This window comes from Pteronotus mesoamericanus, unplaced genomic scaffold (genome assembly GCF_021234165.1).
Source record: "Pteronotus mesoamericanus isolate MK-2021 breed Mesoamerican mustached bat unplaced genomic scaffold, CSHL_Meso_final contig_27, whole genome shotgun sequence".
Classification (NCBI taxonomy): domain Eukaryota; kingdom Metazoa; phylum Chordata; class Mammalia; order Chiroptera; family Mormoopidae; genus Pteronotus; species Pteronotus mesoamericanus.
In genome coordinates this window covers 22,586,939-22,605,500 of record NW_026555115.1, presented here as the reverse complement: position 1 = coordinate 22,605,500, position 18,562 = coordinate 22,586,939, and the positions used below count along the sequence as shown (strand labels likewise).

Below are 18,562 nucleotides of genomic sequence, written 5' to 3'. Positions count from 1 at the left end.
CATCTTAATGCCACAAAAAATTCTCTGCACAGCTCTTTAATCAGTCAGTCAGTCAGTCAAATCAACCCCTTGGAAAACTGAAAATGTTTATTTTCATCTCAATAAGCTCTTAGCTCTAAATAACTCATTAAGAGAAACTTAATTTTCTTATTTATTTCTATTTAAAAAACAAATAGCAGCTTCAAATCCCAAGATTCTCTAGAACTTTATCAGATGTCACTTTCCACGTTCACCTGGGGACCATATCCTACCTCTCTCATGGTAACAATGCCTCTTACTGCCTTTATGCAAGAAGCTGCATAAAAGTATATTGTTTTTGGTACTGTATTAGATTTTAAGTTATAAGTATTTAAAAGATTTCCTTTTTAAAGATGTCTCTGCCTTTGATTTTCTCTTTCCATAATCAAATCCTAACAAGCAAGAAGCCAGTATGTGCTATGTAGCTAGGCAAAGAAAACTAATCCTAATCAGGCACTAAATCAAGAACTTAATGTTCTCTCAAAATACAACAAAATATAAAACACAGTGACAGAGTTAGATAATGGGTTTCTAGCTATTCTTCCTCCTTTTTCCTCTTTCCTTCTACCAAGGAAATATGTATCTGCTCAAATTCTGATAAGTCAATTAATGGTCTAGTTCATTTCCTCACACTATTGCTTGTTTAAATCAGAATTACTTCTGTCTTTATTACCTTGAGGAGAAATTCCACAAGCTTTCTCACTTCCCCCTTTCAAAAGCTAGTAAGTTTGTCACGAAGCATTTCCTGTTAGCTATTCTAAATCAGTGTACAATATAGTTTAAGTGTACTTATGAGTGTTTACTCATCATAAAACAGAGGGAAAAGCTGATCACCCCCCCTCTTCATATGGATGTCAAATATAATAATTATTCATTTGAGAAGTGTTGGAAAAAAACCTAACAGGTCTTGATAAATGTTCTCCAACCCTCTGAATTGGAACCCCTACACTGAGGTTGTAACCAGGACACAGAATAATAATGCAAATAAAACCTTAACATTATTATACAAGACAAAGTTTACTTTGCAATTTCTCCTAATGAAAACAATATTAAACTTAAAAAATAAAACATAATCTAGTAGAAAAAGTGTGTAAGAGAATATAATTTTTACTGTATTTATACAAATAGTCAAATCATTTATTAGAATAGAAAAAGAGGCATTCTATTAACAAATACACCAGATTCTAAAACCTAATGTAAATGAAAGAATTTGGAAGCTCTTTTCCTTTTTAAAATGCTTCTATAAGACTATACTTTCAGGGATCATTTCTATACTTCTTTGCTAAAATGCTTCTACATATAGGTCATCAGGCCTTACAGAAAAGCTTAAGGAAAAAAAAAAAGCATTACCAAAATTCAAGTAACTTGTGTAAATGTATAAAATCCTTACAAACCCAGAATGTTAGCAAATTCAGTAGAAGAGGAGCTGCTGAGTTTCTAGGAATTCACATAACTTGGAGATTGCATGGCAAAGGGAAACTTCATTTTTGTCCTTCTGATTTCTGACTTGGGCACAACAGAACCATGGGCTTCATTCTACTCTCAGTGGGGTTGGTTTATTTCCTCCATCACTCGACAGTGAAATCTCCCCTACTATGTCTCCAGCTTGCATTAATATTCATATTTCAAAAAAAGGCAAATGGTATGCTTCAATGAAGTTTAATGTCTTATAATTTAAAAAAAATACATGCTTATTTTTTCTAATACACTATGTGATATAGTTGGTCTATTAATCATTTCAAAAGATTTGGTAGTATAGCATTCCTCTCCTTCCCACCTCTGTACCCCATTTGCAATATACCTCTATCCTGAGCTTCAGTATGCTTTGCATTCTCATTTAAAGAATAAAGATGGAGTATATAACTTATAGTTTATAATCTTTCTTTTTTAATCCTCACCTGAGGATCTGTTTATTGATTTTAGAGAGAAAGGCGGGGGAGGGGAGAGAGAAATATCAAGTAAGAAATAATAATCGATTAGCTGCCTCCCTTATGTGCCCCAACCAGGGATTGAACCTGCAATCTGCTGCTGTACATGACAATGCTCCAACTAAATTAGTCACCCAGCCAGTGCTAGCTTATAATTTTTAACTTGAAAATTACATCTCTAGTCCTAATCTCTCTCTAAAGTTTTAGTTTCATTAATTCCAATTGTTTTTTAATACACACTTACAATCATTTATCCTCTACTCACATAAAATCCAACCATATTCATAAATCATACTAAAGCTTTTCTCTCAAAAAGCTCTTCCTAATATCCCTAGCTTTGTAACTGGCACCACAATTTTGTCTAGTGATTTAGGTTCAAAAACTTGGAATCATCTTTGATCCAACATTTTATCCAGTCAATCGTAAGTCCAACTGATATTTCATTTGAAGTGCACACTACCTATTCATTTGTCTTCGTTTCTATTTCTATAGTTTCTATCCACACTTTAATTTCAAGACATATATACCAGTCTTCTTAAACATATCCCATCCCTCCCCATGCTCATGACCTTGTTATCTACTACATTGAGACTAAATTCTTCTGCATGATCTTTATGTTCCTCAGAGGCACAGTTTACACAGTATTCTATGGAGCAACACTACAGGGATTCTCCTTCTAAAAAGAATACAATGTGAGTATCAGTGGATTTGTAAAATTCAACAACCCTGTGATCGTCTTCCATAAACCAGGTGCTCTGCTAAATTTATTTTATCTTCATAACACTCTCATAGGGTATTAGTATCCTTTCTTTACAGACGAAAAAGTTGAACCTAAGAGGGGTTAATTAATTGGCCCGCACGTTAGTAAATGACAAGATCTGGATTCAAAGCCGTCAGGCAAGCATTCTTCACCGTAAGCATAGACGCCTCAGTATCCCTGCTTGTGCTACTCTCCCATCTTGAGAGATTCCTTCACTACTCCTCTTCCCTTCAAACTTTGTCTCTTTTCAAAGTCCAATTCTGACTTCAATTTCTCTCCAAAGCATTTTTTATGCACTCTAGTTAGTACATCTCTTTCTCTGAATGCCCATATCCCAACAGTCTAAACAATGTAAGAAGGAAAAAAAAATACTGCTTCATATATCACCTTATTTTTTCAGTGTGTATGTGCTGTGATTCTAAGTAGACTCTAAGTCTCTTTCGTAAAAGAACTGTCCTCTATTTTTGTGTCCTCTAATTCTTAACATTGGACTTACATACTAGATAGCTTAATAAATATTTACTGATTGACTCCACAAATGATGTAGTCAAAAAGCTATAAAAAAATAAAAATAAAGCATTACATACTTTTTCCTTCTCCCCCACCCATTCTGCCACCATTGCCTTCCTCATTAAGTAAGTCAAGGCCTTTGTCAGTTTTAGAAGTGCCTGTGTCATATGTTTCTTAAAGGGTTCAGGGACATGGACAACAGTGACTGAGAATGGGGGAATATAAGTGAGATAAGTGGTAATGGGGAAAAATACAATAAAAAAAATAAAAAATAAATAAAAAGAAGTAATTTGCTAATATAAAAATAACCATAAACTGTGGACTCAGTAATTCTACTTAGAAATGTAACCTAAAGTTATAATCCGACTAAATGGGAGAAAAAAAAACAAACAGTAGACAAGATGATATAGTGTTACTATAATAACCAAAAATAAACAACCTAGATATTCCCTAGCCTATTTCACCCTTTAAAACTTTAATTAATTATATAGGCCAGAATAATACAGAAAGGTGCTTATGAGAAATACCAAGTAAAAAGCACTTAAAATAAAGCTATCTCTATAATTATGGTAACCATAAAAATAACAAATGTGAACTCAAAAGGCAAAAAACATGATTTGCTACAATGTTAGAACTATAAATAGAACAAAACACTCTTCAGCTTCTGAGAAATGTAGAATAACTAATACTTCATAAATATATGAAACCTTAAGAGCGTGTTATTTTTAAAAGTAGAATAGCACTTTCAAAATTTTGTTTGGTAAAGTGCTTACTACCAAGACTTAAACCTGTAAATGTAACACTGAACATCTAGTAAATAATGTTAAATTAAGAATTTTAAGAGATAAATATGCAAATAATTTTGGATTAGATAAGCTATTTTCTAGGAAAAGAAAAGCATGTAACTTCCATTTTTAAACACATTTTTTATCAAGCAAAAATAAACCAAAACTGAAAAGAGCACATAATTTAACCTGGAAAACACAGTATGTGTAAGTTTTATAAAACAGACTTCTTCCAAAGTCAATGCAGTTAGAGCCTGCAAGAATGTTGCTCTGGTGTTAGGTTGGCTTGCACATCCTGACAATGAAAAGAGAACTGACCCTTTTCAGTGATTCCCAATTTTTACACTAAAACCGTATTTTCACATTACCTTACCCTTGCTAATAGTCCAGAGTCCGCAACACACTGCTCTTCTGGGACTGCCACTGGCTTACTCTGCTCACTTGCGAAGGGCTGGTCAGCTCCATTTTTATAGTGGTTTGATAAAGGTATCTTTGGTTCTAACCATTCAATTGTCGTTCCTGATGAAGTAAGAGAAAACTTTCGCTGAGACTTGCTCATAATCTGGAAAGTTCAGCAGATGTGGATTTTATTAAACAATTTTGTTTTGAGCACACAGGACTAAAAGCAATTCAATCTGTTAAGAGACTGCAAGGCAGCCATGTGTATCTCATTAGCATATGCACCATGATTGGGTGTTTTACAAAAGAGCAACTTGCAACTTGAAATCAGATATCGCTGTTTAAAAGAATAAACACTGAATAGGACTGAACTCACTTCTTGGGCAAATCTGTGAATCATAAAGCATATTCCTACCCTAACAATTAATTTGCTGGCCTTTCTGTATGAAGCCTGCCCCTCTGGTGATCACAAAGTATGCAACTGGGCTCTAGGGAGTCACAATTACAGGAAGAGCCTGGGACTGTGAAACAGTAAAATTTCCTTCAATTTGGGTTGAATCTTATTCCCAGTTAGCAATCCTCTAACCAAGCAGTAAGAATTGTAAATATGTGTCCATTCTTTTTTCCAATCATAAAAAAAAAAGTTCCATATACTTTTAAAATGAAAGGCACCTCTACTGAATAAATAATAGGTGACCCAGTGACAGGCAGTAGTCACATTTACAGACCTGTCATCTTCTCAATTAATGACTCAAATGTCTCTTATTACCCTCAACTAGTTTAACAAAGTGGATTCTATGCCTAATCAATAATGGAAAATGTTCCATTTGATTTCAGAGGCTGATCTACGTTTCACAGAAGCTTGGTTGCTCAGTCTACCAAGCAGGACTTTTAAACAGCATGGAATTTACTCAGTCTACAACAAAACCCCAGACTTCCGTAGAGAAATAAATTACAAAGTTGTGAGGCTACCAGAGCATCTTACCTTACCATTCAATTCAGTTTTACTTGGCACTGGGGCAAGGCCCTGGTCTCTTTCAAATGAGGTCTCTTTCAAAATTCCAAAGAAATGAAAACCTTTGCTCTTTCCTTAAAATGTTAATTTTTAATCACTATCTAGATTTCTTTACTTCTAAAAATAAAATACACACAAACATTAAATTTAAGAGATCACTTAAATGATTAGAAATCATAACAAAACTCTTTATTAAATCAATCATTTGGTCTCAGAACCCTTCTAAATCAGTAATCACTTCTGAGTCTTTGGATAACATAAATTAAGACCTTATGGGACTGGGCCCTGGCTGGGTAGCTCAGTTGGTTAGAGCATTGTTCAGATATGACAAGGTTGTGGGTTCAATACCCAGTCAGGGTACATACAAGAATCAACCAATTAATGTATAAATAAGTGGAACAATAAAATCCATGTTCCTCTTTCCCTTCCTCTCTCTCTAAAAATTATTAAGTTAAAAAAAGTATTTTAAAAAAGACCTTGTGGGACTAAACACTAATTTAAAATTAGATTTCAACCCTGGCTGGTGTGGCTCAGTGTATTGAGTGCTGGCCTGTGAACCAGAGGGTTGCCAGTTCATATCCCAGTCAGGGCACATGACTGGGTTGCCAACCAAGACCTCAGTAGGGGGCGCTCAAGAGGCAACCACACATTGATCTTTCCTTCTTTCTCCCTCTCTTCCCCTCTCTAAAAATGAATAAATAAAATCTTTTAAAAAATAAAGTAAAATAAAAAAGAAATAGAGATAAAAATAATTAAAAAATAATATACATAAATTTGAAATTAGATTTCAGTCCTGGCTGGTGTGGCTCAGTGGCCTGAGTGCTGGCCTGAGAACTGAAGGGTCTCTGGTTCGATTCCCAGTCAGGGCACATGCCTGGACTGCGGGCCAAGTCCCCAGTGGGGGGCACATGAGAGGCAACCACACATTGATGTTTCTCTCCCTCTCTCCCTCCCTTCCCCCCTCTCTAAAAATAAATAAATAAAATCTTTTAAAATGTGTAGAACTAATTTTTAAAAAAAGAAATTAGAGTTCATTTCTTGTGTCATAATAACATTTGTGTGGGACGATAATTCAGTTTTTCTTTCCAGTTATATTTTCATTCTCAAAGGACTTGAGGATAAATATCTATAGACTTAATTTGGAAAACATGGCAATTTATGGTGAGAAATACTAATACTAATTAATGCCCTCAAATAACCAGAAATTTGTGCTCCAAAAACAGTGATGTGAGAGAACAACTTTTACTTCAAATACATCTATAAAACATGTCTATAAAATTTAGAATGTTTCACTTTTTAAATTAAAAAAGTAAATTTATATTGTGCATGCTTCATTAATCATGAAACAATCATTTAAAAATATGATTATTAATTTAGAAAAACAGAAACAAGACTATTAAACTATACAAATGAAATTTCTAAGAATTTAAAAAAACTACATAAATTTAAATCTTTGTTCAGCATCTAGTATCTAGCATTATATTACTACTTGGTGTACTTTTTAAAAGCTAAGTAGCACAAACGAGAGACAAATTATTTCATTATTTAACTGACCAAATTATCACCAAACTAGAATTTACTCAAATTTCATAACTCAGCGTAACTCATCCAATGTCCAACACAGGGGAATAGTGAAGTAAACCAAAGAACATCTACCACCTTAAAAGAATATAATGCAGTCAATAAGACTTATGTTGATCAAAAGCATATAACACATTGAAAAATATACAATACAAACATATATTTTCTAATAACCATGGGGTGAAACAAACAAAAACAGAAAACAGAAAAAACTGGTGGGGAGTGTACTAATATATTAACAGTGGAAGTCTTGTTTGAGAAAACAATGCATAATTTTTGGTTTTTCAATTTTACGGCAGTTTATGATTTTTTTAATCCTCACTCAAGGACATGCTTATTGATTTTAGAGAGAGGGGTAAACAGAGAGAAAGAGGGAGAGAAACACTAATGTGAGAGAGAAATATCAATTGGTTGACTTTTATACGCTTTCCGAATGAATCTGCAACGTAGGTACATGCTCTGACCAGGAATCATACCCATCACCTTTTGGTTTATGGGACAATGCTCCAAGCAACTGAGCCACACCAGCCAGAGCTGTAAGTTTTTATGTGTGTGTTCCACCAAGGCAACAGTTCATGTTCACGACTCACAATTCAGGCTCTTCTATCCCTTTGGAATGCTCTCCCCTACTCCTCCTACCCCTAAGCTAATTAGTTTTTGTAGCTTTTCTGTGCCTTTTCCAGGACTTTTTTCCTATCAGAAGTAACAGTCCAACTATATATTCTCCCATAGCACTTTGTTCCCATTTAAATGGTACTTTCTATATTATAGTTAAGTATTTACATGTCGTTCCCAAAGGGACTATGAGTTCCTAGGAGGAATATATATTGTTTATTGGCTTCTGTAATACTGCCCTGACCTATACCTACAATTGACATTGAAAACAGGGTTTTTTTTTGCTTGAAATATTGAATTCAGGCAAATGTGAGGATGGGATCCATACTATCTATATCCATATCAAGATCTGACTGTGGTAAACTTTTTCATGAGCAGACTCATTATCTTTCTAAAATACCTTTCTGCTCATGTGGCTCAGTGGATTGAGCACTGTCCTGTGAACCGAAAGGTCGCTGTTTCAATTCCGGGTTGCATGTGCCTGGGTTGCAGGCCAGGTCCCTGGCTGGGCCATGCAAGAAGCAACCAATCAATATATGTCTTGCACATTGGTGTTTCTCTCTCTTTCTCCCTCCCTTCCCCTCTCTCTAAAAGTAAATAAACATATATATCTTTCATAAGGGGAGTAAATTGGATAAGAAAACAATGACTTTTTGTGAAATACTAAGTTACTGCTATTAATAAAATGTGATGGGGTGGAGGTACAAAAGATGTTGCTAAAGGGTACAAACTTGTAACTAGAAGACAAACAAATTTCAGAGATTTAATCGTATGGCACAGTGACTATAGTCAGCAATACTGTATCATATACACACATCAAGGTTATTAAGAAACTAGATCCTAAATGTTCTCACCACAAAAAGAAATTATAACTATGTGACATTACTGAGATATATGCTTATACTTTGGTGGTAATCACCCATATGTATCTATATGTTGAGGGAGATATATATAATATATATCTACCTCAACATGTATACCTTAAACTCACACAATGTTATATGTCAATTATATCTCAATTAAAAAAAAAACCCCAATGTGATGAGTTCATTCATCTCATTTAGTAGAAAAACTCATTTTTGTTCTCCCATGCGGTAACATTCTTTTCCCCAGTAAATTAATTTCAACAAGTGCTCTCAAATACTAGATGTATACCTTATTTTTCAAACTGAGAGGTGGCTTATTGACTTAAATACATATCTCCATATGGAAACAGCAAACAGTGGTGTGAACCAATACTCAAGAAACAATCTCAACATTTCTATTTTGGTCAACTGGATGAATAGTGTTATCACCAATTTTAACAGAAATAAAGGAGACGTGGGTTTTGAGTTTAGTTTTTGATATGCTGAGTTTGACATGTCTAAAGGGATAGTCAATGATATTAGACATAAGACCTAAACTCATTTTAGATTCAAAAAAGGGCACAATAAAAAAAGACTTTCTATAACATTGAAGCTATCATTAAAAGAGGCTCATTAGTTCTCTATTTTTTTGTTTGCTTTTTAATTAAGATTTTCTAAAGTTAGAATTACAACAAATGCAGTCCTTTCCAGGTTCTGGCCCTTACTATTAAGTCCTACCTTTAATCCATAACTTACCTGGAGGCAATGGGCCCTTCTGATGTGATGCGTGCTGCAGCTGGAGGATATGAAAGCAGTCATTTAAGCAGTTCATAGTTGCCATGGAAGTAGCTTTGAGCATTAAGAGATCCTGGTCCAAGGAACTAAAATGGCCAGAAGCAGGAAGGCATTCAATTCGTCTAATTAAGTCTCTTTGTTGTCCTTCAGCATGTGACATCATCTAAGAAAAACAACAGTTCTGTGTCCCACTCATGGTTTCTGTATATACTATATATATATAAGGGGGGCCCAAAACAAGAATGGAATTATCTTCTGGAAGGTGGGCCCCTTCAAGTACAGGCTTCCCCTGCTAGGTGAGTGTTCTGGGAACCCACCTGTATCAATGTACCAGCTGGTGGTGTTGTGAGAGGCTGTGTTTGGCCTCAGCGAATTTTTTTGGGAAGATTCTTTCAACATCGCTGCCCTCTTCGTGATGAGTGATTTACAAACGCACCTGCCCACAATGCGTTAAGTGTTCAGCAGTTTTTGACCAAAATCCTGGCATGATCCCCATGCCCCATTGTTGGGAACCATCTTGCCTGGTTTCAGGAATTGTAGCTTCGCTGACAGACAAGAGGGCCCCAAGGCTGGGGCTGAGCAAGGAGCCCTTGGGAAAATAGGCCACTGAGGAGACAAAACCTGTCCTCCTGGCAGGGGCTCAGCCCCTGCCTCCCTCACATCACCCTGCTTGGCCCCAGAGGATGGCTGGTTAGTCAATGATGGGTAAGACACCTCAATGGCAGGGGCAACCTTAGACTGGCACAGTCGCATAGAGGCCATGAGGGAATGACTTGGGGGACAGAGAGAAGGGGCAAAGGACCCTCACCCCTTGGCTTTGTCACAGCTGGAGTCCTCATTCTATCTGAAAGAAGTCTCCTTCTCTTGGCTGCTCTGCTCCACCTGCCTCGCTCAGGCTTGAAAGAATACTAAAGGCTGGTATAGCCCTAAATGGGATTGGGCGATTCTGGGGGAAATCAGGCCTAGAAGTACATTATACTCCTTGAAGCATGCTTTGTTTCTCCCTTAAGCTGTGATAACCTGCTCCCACTGGGAAGGAAATTTACATTATTCATCGACCCTGATCCTAAAGCATTTGGTGCCATTATGTTTACACTCATCTTGGAACCAAGCAATTTGGTGTGTTTCCTGCCATCTGTCTTCTTCAAAACATCACCTATTCTCTGTAAACATTAAAATAATGATGTAAGGAGATTACCTGTACTTTCCTGCTACCTATCCCCCATTGATAACCCCTTCAATAAAAGCAACTGAGCACAGGGGCTCAGGGCATTCCCCATGAGAGGGAATTGCCATCCCCTTTCCTTGACAAGCAACCAGTGTCTAGAATGAATCGTCCATCTGTGATGAATCGGGGGACTTTGTGAACCAGGGTACTCCATATCTGGTGCCCGAACAGGGACCCCCATACCCCACTCTCCCATTCACCCAATCTTGCCCCGAGAGTCTTTTTTGTTTCCCCAGATGAAAGAAGTCCTCAAAGGGAAATGTTTTGTCAATGTGGAAGATGTGAAACAAAAATGGCAGGAGCACTAAAAGGCATCAAAATCAGAGTTCAAAAATTATTTTGAACAGTGGAAAAACATCTCAATGGGTGTAGTACAGCAAATGGAGAATACTTTGAAGGTGACTGAAGTTTAAACGTGTAAGAATAAATACACAATTTTTCCAGTTTTTTAGCGGGGGTGTCCCCTCATACCGTTGTCACTTTAATGACTATATTCAGCTTTTAAGCCACTTTTAGGATATATTAGGCTTAGAAATCTATTTTAAGTTTGCCTCATCTCAATTAATGAGCATTTAGTGGTGTTTATCAACTGAGTAAAAGATGGTGATGTTTGGCAGCTGTACTTTTTCTTTGAAAGCAACAAAACTCAAAAGCCCTGACAAGCCTTTTATTAACAGCATAAATTTATACAAGCCATCAAAAGAACATTCCACGCCAGGTCATCTTTAAGAGCAGCATTAAACATTTGATTCCAAGCTAATTAATTCCCAACCTGGGCTCTCAGCCACCTTCTTCTCAGCACCTCTGTTCAGGTTCGATTTGAACCTATATTAAGAATATGGTGGTTTACCTGCTCCTTTTTTGCTAATCTAACTTTCTGGTCCCATTAGCCTGATTTTCAGCAAATACTGAATATGTATTTGCTTATGTCTTTCAGGTTAAGAGTTTAACATATTCTTCTTTAATTGGAAGCTGAGGAAAGGAAAAGGTGAGTAAGCTCCTCTGACTAAATAAGTAGCAAGGGAAGAATGAGCCTATTTAAATTCCTCCTAGGGCAAACCATGGGGGATAGCATATATATATGGCCTATATACAGGGTTGGGCAAAAGTAGGCTTAGCATGTCAAGAAACTGATGGCAATGAAGAACTCTGTGTCAAAGGGTGCTTGAGTATACCAAGTAGACTACAAGAATGTGTAAATAACGAAGGTGGGCAATTTGAGCTCTTATGGGATTGTACGTAAGTGCACTGTGCCATTGTGATGTTCTTTTGAGTTAATAAAACTATTGTAATAATCATAAACCTGCATATCTTTTTCCATACAAACAACTGTACACCTACTTTTGCCAAGCCTGGGAAATATATACATACATGGCCTATTCAGTTTTAACACTAAAGATTAATGACTATAGAAAACAGTGTCTGGTTTTCTATACATCCTGGTACAAATTCACCCCAAGAGATTTCAAGCAGTTTAATTATTTCCATACCCTATGCCCAGACTCTCTTGACACCAGGGGGCACGATGACCCAACATTATCTTCCCCATTCATTCCTTCTGTTTGATATAAAACTATTAATCACTGAAGTGTATACACCCTAACTGAAACTTCTAATGCATCACGTGTACTTTTCACTTATTATTCTGCCTGTGTAAGTACCCACCACTTTTCCAAAGTTAGAACACTGTTTTCAAGTTTTTAGAAGGTCTCCTTTCAGGCCTTACTCCTTGGATAAGCCCAAATAAAATTATTTATAATATTTTCAGAGATTCAGATTCTTTTGATTGACAGAGCCATGTCCACTTTTTTCTAACAGAGCCAGTGGAACAACAATAAACAAACCAACTTTTAAAAATAAAACTGAATTTACTATGTTTAATTTCAATTGTGAGCAGAAGGTTCTTAGATTACCCATCCTTTGTACATTATTTTAATTCATATAAAAACTTTAGAGTGGAGAAATTCTTTTAACTTTCAGAGGTTCTGTTCCAGATACTTTTTTAACACAGTACATCAGAGGCCTAGTGAAAGGGATGCAAAATGATCCTATCAGGCAAGTGAAGTGAGTCTTACATGAAATAGCCCCTGAAAACATAAGTTGTAACACTGGATCAAACATTCACTCTTACCAGGAAAAAAAGGTTTTGTATTAAAGTATCTATACACATACACATGCATATATATTTGTGCTTTCTGTGTGTGTTTTTGTGTGTGTGTGTGTGTGCGTGTATATATATATATACACATATATGAACTAACTTCCAATAATCCAACCTTATGAATAAGTACAACTTTGGAGACCAGTAGACAGTATCTTCTAGAGTTAAGTTTATAGAGCTAAACAAATGCAATCCATTATTGAACAATTACAGTTTTAGATATGCAACTGACAGGTATGTGTACATAACGTTCATCAAGTCCATTAACACTGGAATAAGTAAAACTAAGATATATCCATACAATAAATGCTGTACAGCAATGAGAAGAACTGCTACACTCACCATCATAAATCTCACATAAATTTTGACCGAAAAAACAGCCATACCCAAAGTTTAATGGGGTGCAGCCAGGGCCCTGCAAAGGGGGGATCTGTAATAGGGTCCAGAACTTGGGGTGTCCAAAAAACATATAGGATAACAATACCCCTCATAAAGCAGGATACCATGGGGGATGGGAGACATAGAGCCTAAGAGTCATTTTGCACATCAGTAACAGCAGGATGGCTTCATACCTCAAATACAAAGATGGTTATTTTGCATATCAACAAGGCTAACCAGGAAGGTTTGCATAACTTTAACCCAGGATGTACCTGGCAGGCAGCTCCGCCCGCGCCCCCCCACCCCCACCCTTTTACAGCGCCTGACTGCTGAGGCAGCTGGAAATGGAGTTATGGGAGAAGATTTACGCCAGGATTTAAACCAAGGCACGGCAGCCATATTGGAGGCTTTTAATCATGCTGTTTTGGGAGTGGAGTGGAGATCCCTTGACCACATGGCTTAGGAAGCAGCTTAGGAAGCAGGAAAGCAAGATGTAGCCGCCATGCAGGGCAGCTCCCTGGTTACAGCACAGGTGCACGAGAGTTCGGAAATGATTTGCTCCATGCCACAGAGGAACAATTTGAAGAACGTACAAGAAGAAAAGGGGAGAAAGGACTCTTACTAGTGGACCATAGAAGGTGCCTCGTGGGTTTGAATTAAGAACTGGAGATCATGGCGACACAGCTGATAGTGCTGGGAACCGCGAGAGGCCTGCCAAGCTGAGCCCCGGACTTCTGTTCTTTTTCTTCTGAAGAACATTACCCCTGACTGGCCTGACTGGGCGTAGGGGGGAAAGGCAGGACTGTGGGTGTTGGTGGGTGTTTTAAAGGGATTTTGAGATTTAACGGCAACATGTAGCCATTCTCAAAACCTATGTACTTTTTGAATAAATAGTTCCTTTCTTTTTCACCAAACTCTGTCACTAGAGCCATAATTTCTAAGGGTGGCAGGCAAGGAACCTAGAACAGAGGGACCCCGGGAGAGGAGGAGCGTTATTTTGGTAATAGCAGCAAATGGGTCCGAATTCATTAACAAAAGGAGTGCACTCTATTTAATTCCTGTTTCAGAAATTTCAAAAATAGGTAAAGTAAAGCTATACTGTTAGATGTAAGGATAATAAGGAAGGGTGTAGTGATTAAGAGGCATGAGAGGATCTTCTCAGGCAGCAGTGCTCAACCTTTTTGGCACCAGGGACTAGTTTCGTGGCAGACAATTTTTCCACAGACCAGTGGGTGGTGGGGGGCTGGTTGCAGAATCATTCAAGCATATTACATTCAAGCTCACCTCCTGCTGTGCGGCCGGGTTCTTAACAGGCCATGGGCTTATATGGGGGCTGGGGACACCTGTTCTAAGGTGCTAGTAACATAATTTCCTGATCCAGGCTATGATTACGTGGAAATGACATCAAGACATACACTTATAATTTGTTTACTTTTCTGTATTATAAGCTAATAAAGGAAAAAAATCATAAGTAGGATAGTCACAACATAAATAATCAGCTATCACAATATAACACTTAACAGAAAAAATGTTTCTTTGTGCAAAAGGCCCCAAAAAGCTACCTGCTAATTCTGGTGTCAGAATTGAAGAGGCCTAAGAAGTGATACTCTTGGATAGAAAAAATTAAAATTGAAATATAATTACAGAACAAATGTTAAAGTTTGATAATGGCTCTTTCCAAAGCAAACAAATGAGTTGATTATATATTTACAAAAAAGAAAGAAAACTGATTTGTAGAGCTACTTCTGTAATTATTCCTATAAAACCAGTTCCTCAAGAAGAAAACTTCAGGAATGCTAAAAACATGGTTGTGTTTTGCAGCTATTTATGGTGAATATGGTGGTTCTAGTACATCACTTATGTGGTACCTAGTCTAGCTGGAAACCAGATTAGAATCATGATTTTTTTCACTTATCCTTTAATTGTCCATCTTCCTTATCAGATGGTCATTTTAGCTACTTCTAGGGATAGACTAGCACCAGCATGAAGCATGTACTGAATAATGAAGTGATTTGATAAATAGCACTAACGAAAAACAATAAACACTAAAATAGATCATTTAAATTAGGTAAAGCTTTAATAATAAATGACCAAGCACAATACATTATTCTGAACAGTTAGTTGCTTTTGCCAAATGTTACTTAATCTATTGTTGTATTTACTCATGGACTTGGCTTAAAATGTTCTTTTCAAATTCACTATGAATTATAGCTTAGCATTATAACCTTCTGGAGCTGGATCACAGTCTAGAACAACAATTCTCAAAATGTGAACTAGCTGTTTTTTCCCACAGATTACCACTGTGACATGAAAGGATGTGTAACAATAAGAAACGTGTACTTGGTCTCTGCTACTGCCCCCTTCCCGACACAGAGCAACTAAATCTTTGTAATTTCCTAAATGTTTAGAACCCAGGGGCATCTTTTGTTATGTTTGGTTTTGTTTCTGAAATAGCTTCAGAACATAAAGGTGAAATAAATGTCTTTTGTTATTCATTACAAAACCTTTTCAACCACACCGGAGTTTATGGTAAATAAGGTGATTTTTGGTGAGTTCCTCCTCACCTAGGGGCTGGTTGCCAGGGAAACACAGTGATTACAGGGTGAGAATTTAGCCAAATCCCCATCCTCTCAAAAGAGGGGGAGGGGCTAACAGTTAAATTAATCACCATTCGTCAATGATTTAGTCAATTGCGGCTACATAGCGAAACCTCCCTAAGAACCCAAAAGGAAGAGCTTCGGAGTTTCTTGTTGAACACTTGGTGGTACTTGGGAGGGTGGTTTGACCAGAGACGGCATGGAAGATCCATGCCCCTGACCCCATATCTTGCTCTATGCATCTCTTCAATTTGGCTGTTCCCAATTTACATTCTTTCATAATACATTGGTAAAATAGAAAATGAACTGTTCTCCTGAGTTCTATGAGCTATTGTGGCAAATGATCATACCTGAGTGAAGAGTAGTAGAAACCTCAGATTTATAGCCAGTTGGTCAGAGGTAGATAGGGTCAGAATTGAATTAAACTGGAGGATACCCAGCTAGTGTGCAGAGAACTCAAGAACTGCTGAGCCTAATTCTCTAACTCATGCATGGGCCATGTGCAGCCCAGGATGGCTATGAATGCGGCCCAACACAAAATCATAAATATATTTAAAACTTTCTTTTTGCTTATCAGTTTTTGTTAGTGTTTGTGTATTTAATGTGTGGATCAGAGACACCAAAAGGTTGGACACCCCTGGCTTAGTGTGAGGGAAACTCCAATTGGTGACCAGAGTACAGAAGTGTACAGTGTAGTAGTAGAGCAGAGAAGAAACACAGGAGTGTCTTTCTTTTACAGAATGGCTGTTAGAAACTACAGATATTCAGACCTGAGGGTTTGTACAATTTTCTCAAAATTGAACAAAATGAGCCTGAAATTTCAAGAAAAACTACAGTATTTGTTGCCAATTATAAAAATCTGAACTTCAAAATGAAAATTAGAATTTCGGAACACCTACCTGTCACAGTAAGCTTAACAGCTTCCCAATACTGAAAGCTTTTCTGATGAGATTGGTGGAGATGTTAATGAACATTAATTTTTGATATTATAAAATGATAAAGTAGATCAACATTTGCAAGACCTGCATGACTCAGTGAATTAATGTTTTCCAAATGACTGATACATGGTGTTACAAAATCATGCATAGTTTAGGGTCCATTCAAAGTGCAAAACATATCAATGAATTTTCATAAAACAGTATGAGAAGTTCACTGATACATATTAGATTCCACACTGCATCTAACATTTAAGAGACTACCACTGTCAAGTTCCCATGCAGTACCAAAGAATAGCCACAAGTAACTTGAAAAGCTATTAAAACATTCCTCTAATTTCCAATCACATTACCTGAATGAGGCCACGGCATACATATCTATAAGCTGTATCAAATTTAGCTCAGCAAAAAATACCTGGAATATTTAGAACCTAACAGTTGCATTATGAAGTAGAATTATTTGGCACTTGGTTTAAAAGAGAAAGAGGCAAACACTGAGGTAAGGCAACATCAAGAATTTATTCTATTTTTGTGTATAGTTGAAATTTTCTGTGTGTGTGTGCATATATGTATACATGTACATATATGTATATAAATATATATGCATCTATATTGTTTAAAAAGTCACTGGGTTGGCCATATAGCCTTCCCACTAGGCTTAAATTTTACATTAAAGGAGTCCACACTTTTACTTGAGAAATAAGAGACTTCTGAAAAATGAGAGTGTATCTAGTATATAGTTGACAGGCTTAAGTAAACTTTGGACACTCTATATAATCAGGGAATCTTTTTTAAAAAAAATTTTCAATCACAGTCCAAATTCAGTATCATTCCATAGCACTTTCAGGTGTATATTACAGTGAGTGGCCAGACAACCACATACTCCACAAAGTGGTACCACACCGCACTTAAACACCCATCCGGCCCCACACATAGTCGTTGTAACATCAATGACTATATTCCCCATGTTGCAATCCAGATCTCTGTGACTGTTCTGTATCCACCAATTTGCACTTCTTAATCCCTTCACTTTTTCACTCAGCTCCCAACCCCTCTCCCTAATCAGGGAATCTTTATGATTTAAAAATTAGCTTAGTATCCTAGATGGGAAACATTACCCCAGAAGATGCACAATTAAATTTTTTTTGTGATAAAACGAAATAAGTAAGATTATTTTGTACATTTTACTCAACTTCACTTCGTACTTACTTCTCTGACTTCCACAAGATGGTCTGGAGGTAAGTGAGCTCTTTTGCTTGTTGATTGAAGTTTGGAATGTCCAACATTAAAGAAAGAAATGGCATTTTGACTTGGTCTCCTCTGGGATATAGGAGAATTACCACTAGATGCAAGTGAGAAGTTCCGTGATTTCAGAGGAGGATTATTCTATTAGACAAACAAAGAAAATCATTCCTGTTAAAAAATGTTAGGCTCTCTAACCCTCAAACTACGAGGTTTACACATGAGTAATTTTAAAAATTAATCTCAGAATTGACTACAAGAATGTTTCTGAAAATGGTAAGTTTTAAGACACACAATGTATAAGCATTTCACACATCCCGTAGTAAACTGGTCATTTATTTAGAAACTTAATTGCAGATGTGTAGTCAAGAATATTTTTTCACATTTTATAAATATTAGAATAAAAAATTTCTAATTTCATATTTTAAACATCATGATTGAGGCACAAATATACTTAGCAATATTCACTATAAATTTTCTAAATGTAACATGCAAGTTTCTTTGGAACTGGTGCTTTCTGATAGCTGCCAATGATTGCAATCTTGCAGTATGAATAAAGCTTTTAAGTCAAATTTCCTAAAGACTGTGTAATAAGCCTAAAACACAAACCACTTTTTATTTTTATTTTTTAAATTTTATTTATTTATTTTTAGAGAGAGGGGAAAGGAAGGAGAGAGAGAGAAACATCAATGTGTGGTTGCCTCTCATGGCCCCTGCTGAGGACCTAGCCCACAACCCAGGCATGTGCCTCACACTAGGAATTGAACTGG

At 36.7% G+C, this 18,562-nt stretch overlaps 1 protein-coding gene across 1 annotated transcript in view; it reads right to left on the bottom strand.

Annotated features, from left to right (window-relative positions):
• OSBPL11 (oxysterol binding protein like 11) overlaps positions 1-18,562 on the bottom strand; it is an 84,566-nt gene that overhangs the window by 25,689 nt on the left and 40,315 nt on the right. Inside the window, exons 5-7 of the mRNA XM_054575172.1 lie at positions 17,760-17,936; positions 9,213-9,414; positions 4,375-4,520 (exon numbers count right to left, since the gene is read on the bottom strand). Of these exons, the coding sequence (XP_054431147.1) occupies positions 4,375-4,520; positions 9,213-9,414; positions 17,760-17,936 (525 nt within the window). The remainder of the gene's footprint in view (positions 1-4,374; positions 4,521-9,212; positions 9,415-17,759; positions 17,937-18,562) is intronic.